This window comes from Acyrthosiphon pisum, chromosome A1 (genome assembly GCF_005508785.2).
Source record: "Acyrthosiphon pisum isolate AL4f chromosome A1, pea_aphid_22Mar2018_4r6ur, whole genome shotgun sequence".
Taxonomy (NCBI): domain Eukaryota; kingdom Metazoa; phylum Arthropoda; class Insecta; order Hemiptera; family Aphididae; genus Acyrthosiphon; species Acyrthosiphon pisum.
Genome location: NC_042494.1, coordinates 112,020,448 through 112,028,644, shown reverse-complemented (window position 1 = coordinate 112,028,644; position 8,197 = coordinate 112,020,448). Strand labels below are relative to the sequence as shown.

General features: G+C 26.6%; 1 protein-coding gene across 1 annotated transcript in view; it reads right to left on the bottom strand.

Moving 5' to 3' along the window:
* Positions 1 to 1,920: 1,920 nt before the first annotated feature.
* Positions 1,921 to 8,197, bottom strand: part of LOC100162508 (ribosomal protein S6 kinase beta-2) — a 16,915-nt gene continuing 10,638 nt past the window's right edge. Inside the window, exons 5-13 of the mRNA XM_001947928.4 lie at positions 7,743 to 7,805; positions 6,980 to 7,108; positions 6,816 to 6,906; positions 6,634 to 6,750; positions 5,154 to 5,285; positions 4,979 to 5,092; positions 4,461 to 4,715; positions 4,011 to 4,390; positions 1,921 to 3,941 (exon numbers count right to left, since the gene is read on the bottom strand). Of these exons, the coding sequence (XP_001947963.1) occupies positions 4,019 to 4,390; positions 4,461 to 4,715; positions 4,979 to 5,092; positions 5,154 to 5,285; positions 6,634 to 6,750; positions 6,816 to 6,906; positions 6,980 to 7,108; positions 7,743 to 7,805 (1,273 nt within the window). The 3' untranslated portion in view covers positions 1,921 to 3,941; positions 4,011 to 4,018. The remainder of the gene's footprint in view (positions 3,942 to 4,010; positions 4,391 to 4,460; positions 4,716 to 4,978; positions 5,093 to 5,153; positions 5,286 to 6,633; positions 6,751 to 6,815; positions 6,907 to 6,979; positions 7,109 to 7,742; positions 7,806 to 8,197) is intronic.

Sequence of the window (8,197 nt, the reverse complement as noted above, 5' to 3'; positions counted from 1 at the left end):
TGAAAAAATATTGACATATTTTATATAAATTATAATTTTGATTTAAATATTAAGAATAATTAATTTTAATTTTTAACTTTTAAGTCCATTTCTGTATTGCGTGTTACTGTTATAACTTATAAGTTACAAGTTATAAGTTATAAGAATATAATATATTATATTGTTTTTTATTAACGTTTTTGATAATATTGTTTTTTTTTTTATATATCTGATAATTAATTTTAATTTTCAACTTTTAAGTACATTTTTATATTGCGCGTTACTATTATAACTTAAAATTTATAAGTTATAAGAATATAATATAAAAAAAAATATCAAAAACGTTATTTGGAAACAATTGGAAAATAACGTTTTTAAAAACGTTAATCAAAAACGTTTAAAAACGTTAAACAAAAACGATATTTTTTAAATCAATAAACAAAAACGAAAACGAAAAAATTAAAAACGTTTTCCATCCCTGTACTATTTTGTAAAAAAATATAGATTTTTTAATAAGATATTTTTAAATAATCCTTATAGATAAAAATAACCAACTATTTTTTTTAAATCTATTTTTTTGTCAAAAAGCGAATTTGTATAAGCCATGTGAATGTGAATGATATTAAAAATCCTAACATCAAAAGTTCATTCAAAAAATATTATTTGAGTATTAAAAAACGTATAGACAAAAATAAAAAAATAATTTGAAGGAAAAAAAATCCTTAGACAAAAAAATAAAAAATGTACATATATATACAATAGATAAATTAACGTTTGAATATAAAATCTATAATGATTGTATATTGAACTAGTCATTTTATTTCTATTTGGATTTTATTTTATTCATTTTAGATTTTTATACAAAATTACATTTTTAATATTATAAATTATAGATTTATTGTTTATAGTTACTTATTAAATGTTTATGTTAAATGTAATATTCTAAGAACTCTTCACACTAATGACGAAATAATTTTAAAGTTACTAAACTTGGAATATAATTGTTTCGTGTAGGAAAAAGTAGAAAATTCCAAATAGGAGGGGTAGGGAGACACGGGAAAATAGGTTTTTCAATTATAACTCGGGAGGGGATCGCATACTAATTCCAAAAATATGGTCATACAAATTCATACAAATTGAGTTCTAAAATCTTGCAGTATAAAATATATGAATACTTAGTTATTTATATTAGGGGGGGGGGGGGACTGGAGACACATGTCTCCAGTCCCCCTTCTGTATTTCCGATATTGCTCGAATACCTACTGGTGTCGTACAAATTCTAAGAACCGTCAAACAAATTCATACAAATGACGTACTAAATATTTGGATAGAAATTTTCAAGATTTTCTTTTGATGGGGTGTTGGGGACATGTACGTGGAAACGAAGTGCACGGGATCAGCTAGCTTATTATAATATTAAAATTTGATAGAGGCAGCAAGTATAATTGCCTCCACATCACCAATTCACCCGCCAACCTAGCCGACCGGTCAGTCTCACACACAAACATACAGGCATATAATTATTGTTTTTGTGAATTATAATATAACATGGTAATTCTATCATCGACTATTGTCTATTGTGTATAATGTATATAGCCGCTCCTAAAATCGCGTGTAGCACAATAAGTGAAGTGTGTAGTACGAAATTTAAAAGCATGTAACCTAAATTAAACCTTTATTATATTTTGTATAATTTTATGGCTAAACATTTTTTTTTATATTTGAATGGTTTTTTGTCAAACTACATTTTAATTATGATCCACATTCTACACAGGGATTGTATATAGGTACCTACTTCTGTGTCTTCCGATTGGGAACTACTATTTAATAGTACTTGAATAGTTTTACACCGGATATACATTTTTGTCTTCCACTTTGCCTGCGATAGCCGGAACTCAAGGGTAAATGTCTTAGGCTATCAACTTGTATATACAAAATTATGCAAGTAAAAAGGAACCAGTAACACATACTGATTAATATAATTATAATTCTGTTACAATTTACATAATAATGGTTACATTTTATATCATTGACATTTGTTTTTCTCAAAATAATAAGAAACAATAATAATATGATGGTAAAAAAAACCATGTCTAATTTATAGAAATAACTTTTGTAATAAAAACAATCATTTATTATCAATAATTATACATTGGATCAATACCATTTTACTGGCATATTATTATAATAGGCTACAGTACAGCCTTTTAAAGAAATTGTATAATATAATACTCATATGATTCTCTACAATGAACACAGTAGTTTCGTTTCAAAATTCATTAAAATATCTGTACACTGAAATTAAACAACTTTTAAGTATATGGTTTTTAATGCTGTATTATTGTTTATACATCATTTTCACATTAGCACATATTTTATATTTTATAATGTGTGATTTGGTAAAAATATTAACATTAATAAAAAATATGGAGTTTGGAAAATCACAAAATTGAAATGTATTAAAACTATGAGATATTTATAATTATTTTTAAAACAACAATAAGATCAATTACTGTTGTCAAGATTATCTTTTAAGCTTATCCCCCTTCCCTACAGATTATAAACTTGTTATAAATTAGATGAAACTACAATATTATATATATATATAATTATATTATATTATACTACAATATAATATTCATTAATTGTTTGCAATTTTTCTAAAACACTCATCTCCAATTTCAAAACTCTAATTAATAATTATACATAAGTTTAGTCCACTAAAATAATATTAATGCCTGCACATAGCGTAATAGAAAAAAAAATATATTTTAGATTATAAAAGTAGCAACCTAATGTTTCATATTAGTACAAACATGTTTGTAATTCATTCATAATGTGTTTAATTAGAGATTAGAAAAATATATATATAAATGTAATATTGCATGACTATAAAAGTATGTATTATTAGTACATAATTATAATAATAAAATAGATTGTTGATAAATATTTAAAGTCTATTCAAGATATTAAGAACTATGGGTTGGTTTGCATATACTGTGTTCAGTGAGAGAGCATGCCAATTCTGCACATCCCTCCACGTCAGCAGGCTATCAAAACCGGTTCCCCAATGACAGGGTGTTGCGTGGGGAACCAGTTTTTGTTGGTGCGCGGTGTGGTCTCTCGCTGAACAGAGTATAGATATTTTTCTATCAATACGGAGCTTGGTAATGATAGAAAAATAACCTAACCTTGAGTTCAAAATGTTATTCTACTATCTGGTTTGAAAATTCTTTTGGAGGAAATATTACTAAATAATGGATTAATTTCATATAATTATCTAGTTTTCACTATTTACATTTCAATAGGCAAATACATCTACTTAAATAAAAATAATAACTAAAATAAAACACTCGATTAATAATTTAGCTAAATAACAATAACCTTAATATAATAAGATGATTAAACCAAATAAACAGAATATATTTCTAATATGGTAGAAAATAAAATGGTCACATTAATATCATAGTAATATTTAAAAAGAGAACTATTTCCTTGTCTGTCAGAAAAAATATCAAAATATTGTGACCCCAACCACACATTTTTTTAATTGAATGTTATTCAAGATCAGATAAACCTTGGCTAATAATAATTTACACTTAATACACATATTATAATATATTAGAAATTAAAAAATTTCAAAAACTTATTGGAAAAAAACATTAACATTCAATTTAAATTGTAGTACAACTTAATTATAAAGTTAAAAATTTCCTTTAACTCTGGAAATTTTAAAATTTATAACAACTATTGTAAATAACCTTACATACTATACAATTTGTAAAAATTATCACTTTAAATCAAGCCAACAAATTACCATTAAAAAAAAAACTTTATAAAATTAGCTGATCCTTAAGGCCACAAGTTAAAAGTAGCCAAGATCTACCAGAAAATAGCATTATAACCAATAAGGTAACTATGATTGGTTTGGAAACAGGTCTCTTCTAAACACATTGATTACCCTAAATTAAAAATGGCAAGTGTCAATAAATAATCAGTAAAAAATAAAATTAAAAATAGCATTCGTTTACCTAATTAATTAAATTTGAGCCGGTATACTAGATGTGGAAGCAACTTCCATCATCTCATCTTGATTCTGATTAAGGAAATTACTACTGTTGACTGTTGTCAACACATGAGGTCTATATGGTTTCCTAGCAGAGTGATTGTTAAATGGTCGAGCACATGCATCAAACAACCTCGATTGGTCTATTTCCCTGTAATTTGTAGTGCTAGCTTGCACAATTCGGGGTTGATCTACTGGTACTGGATTGGACCTCGCTACATTTGGATACGGTGATGGTGATGACTTATCAGTTTCCATTTCTTCATCAATTCGGGTAGCAGATAGCATAGTACATGTTGATGTAATTGGTTCATCACTGGATGGATTACAATTTTGTGGAAGAGGCTGATGTACAAAAAAAAAAAATGTATGAACATTTCTGTTAAAACATAATTTGTTAAATATGAATAAGTACCCCTCTTTGAAATTGGTCAACAGGTCTTCTAGAGTTATATATTCCACCTTGAATCACAGGTGTGGGCGATGATTTTTGTATTTTCATTTCGAGTTTTGGTTTCTTTGGCATTACATTCTTATGGAAAATATCCTCGTCATCCATTTGTTTTTCCATTTCTTCTGATCTGTAATGTTGATGTGCATTTAATGCATGTTCTCGACTTGTACTCGTGCCAAGAGTGTCTAATAATGATGGAGCTATATAAGTAAAACCCTGAAAAATAAATAAAAATAATATTGACGATGAAGGAGTAGATAAATATACTAAGTCTTTAGTCTACACTTAAAATAAATGGTGATATGTTAATAATAAATATTAATAATACATTTTATTTATTTAATTACTACATATTTAACTTCATAAAATAATTACATTTTTTATGGAAAAATATTAATGTTAATGATAAATGTTACTACTATAATCAATAATATCAATACCACAAAAATTAATATTAAAACAAAACAGTTAATATTTACATCAAATTTAAATTCATCATTATCATGTGGCAAAAATGAATCTTCTACAGGTGAATCAACTGGAAGCTGATTGGTAAATCTGGAATCAAATTGTGTTGTGTCGTCTGCACCAGTCTAAATAATACCTTAATAAATATGCGTTCATATTGAAAAAGTGAATATGAATTGCGCTTACTAATTTTGGTTTATATGGAGCTTCACAACTACGGTTTATTATATCTTTCCATACAATTTTTTGAAAAAAACGATGATTTTTTATGTCTTCTCCTTGATTTATACCAGATCCCAGTCTATGGCTAACTTGTCTCTGTCAATTTTAAAAACAATCTTTACTTAGTTGTAATAAATTAAAATTATTATAAACAATGAATATAACAAAATATTAACTATTATCCCAATCAGGTAATTTTTTCTCAAAATTACTCTTTAATATTTCTATTTCTATAATATATAAGCTGAATAACCGGGCGTTGCCCGGTTAAAATATTGTGATTAATTAACTCCTTTTGAGTGTAATTTGCTCTGCATAAGTAAGGAAGCAAAATCATATTATATTTTAATTTTTAGCTATCCCGCGTAGGGTTGCCTGTGAGTTTTGTTTATGGTTATGCGAGCAGTATATTATCAGGTAGGCAATCCTTTGGTAGATTGCGGACACAGTGAGGAGGGAGATAAAATATAGCCTATATTAGTACAGCTTTGGAGTTGAAAAAAAATACAGCGTACTTAAAAAAGTATTGAAGTCATAGTTGATCATCCCAGATTTTTAGGAGTATTTAATTTTTATATATTAATATATTTTCGAGGGTTATTTTATTTATTTTTATGGACAAATCAGTGTAATTGTACCTAGCTTTGTGAAATAATTCGCATATTATATAATTTGCAACCAAAGGCAACCATTAATAAACAAAAAAAAAGTTTCAACTTCCACCGTGAATCTTAAGATCCATATGTTACCACCTCTTTAAAAAGCGAAAATCAGAAACTCCTTGCATATTGCGTATCTAGATCATTAGAGGGAACCACAAAGTATTCCAAATAATATAAAATTATAATTGTAAATATTTATGATTTACGCGTGTTCGAACTGCTGGTAGTACGGAGTGCAAATTAAATGAAAGTACATTCGTGGTAAGACAATGGAGAGATAACTAATAATAAATAGAATTTGTATGTGTGTTGGTTTATGACTTATCTTATCGGTGTGCATTCTATCATTTAAAATATAATTGGAGTATTGGTATATGCCCGATGCAAGAGATTATTTTTATCGATAATCTTCTTGGAACAATTCTTATTGTTGACCTTCGGACAAAAAGGATAGGTTAGGGTAGCTGGAAACCTGCAGGCCGCCGTGCGTCTGTGCTGTGCAGCACAATACGTATTTGCAATGAATAATTATATTACTACACTAAAACGCAACATTTTTGAAAATCCTTTCTTATTGCGTGGTGAAAATATGAAAAGAACCTCTATTCCAAATTTCAAGTTCGTACGTTGTGTAGTTTTTGAGTTACAGCAATGAGTGAGTCAATGGTATTTGGATTTTATATGTATAGATTTAGCATTTTAAATAAAAGTAGGTATTATACAAGATTATAATGAATTTATAAAAGTAAATTAATTATAATAAATTTGTCTTTTTTACTTACTTTAAGTAATTTTCTCATAAGATCTTTAGCTTCAGGTGATACATAAGGTGGCATGATAAGTTTCCCTCTAAGTATTTTTTCAATAGTTTTTTTTCTATTATCAGCACTAAAGGGGGGCTTGAAGGTAAACACACATTTAAATTGTAATACTCACAGTAATTAATTCAAACAATATTACTTACAGTTCCTGTTAACATGTCAAACATAAGAGCTCCAAGTGACCACCAATCAACTGGTTTTCCATGACCACTTCTAGTTAAAATTTCTGGTGCCCTGATATAACAAATTAATGTTTGTTTTTTAGCTGAATTCTCATTCAATTTGATAAATGCTTAAAATTTCTTACATGTATTCAATAGTACCGCAAAATGTATGAGTCACGCTGACCCCATGAACATGTTCTTTACATAAACCAAAATCGGTCAGTTTTAAATGACCGTCTTGGTCTAATAATACATTTTCTGGTTTTAAATCTCTAAATACACAAATACATGAAACTCAACATAAGTCATAGTTAATATACATTTTTATACAATGTTAGCATACAACAATATTCTGTAATCTTAAGTTTTTAAAATGTCTATTACCATGAATAACTATTAAATATCACATTCATTTTAGTAAACATTTAAGACATTTATAAATAAAAATCATAATTATTTTTATTTTATTTATATCTGAGACATAAAAAAAAACCATATAGCTAAATACTATTACTAAAAACTATTTCAAGAAATCATGATCCAACAGAATATTGTATAAAATAGCAACTTTTTTCAATTTTTTTTTTAATTATCTTTTGTTGTTTTCTACTTATTAGCAAAATACTTTTAGGGACTTTGGGATGTATTGTGTTTTATAATAATACCAACCAAGTCCATGTGCAAAATAACCGAATTTATTTAGTTATTACAATATTTGGATAAAAACAAAAAATATCTAAATGCCCTTAATGGGATTATGCCTCAAAATTGTATGTATATGTATATAAAACATTAGTTACATATTAAATATTTGAAAGTTGAAAAATAATTTATAATATATTAGATAAATGTAACAAATAAATATACTTAAGAACGTTAACGAGATATTTCTGGATAAATTAATACCTGTAAACTATGCCTTGACTGTGTAAATGCTGTATTGCAATAATAATTTCTGCCAAATAAAAGCTGTAATATTAAAATTATAATGGTGTCAATACATAATAAGAAAATTATATGGGCTAATCATAAACTAACTTTTGTTCAATAAAATCAGTAGTTAACCGTGAAACCTTAAAAATGTGTAAGAAATATTGTATTTTAATTTTAGGATAATATGAAATAAAAATATTTTATTTGCTTAAAGTTAAAAATCAGTTTATGTAGAAAATAATAAAAAAATACTGCATTTTATAATTTATTTTTAACCTTTATTAATATTATTACAAATTTAAACAGAAAACACTTATGAGGATGTCAGCGCACTATTCGTTTTCTCTCTCTGGCCCACAGACAAAACGCGTTTACACAAAATCAATTTTTCTATGCATTTAAGTAATCTTAGATGTAAAGTCACCTAT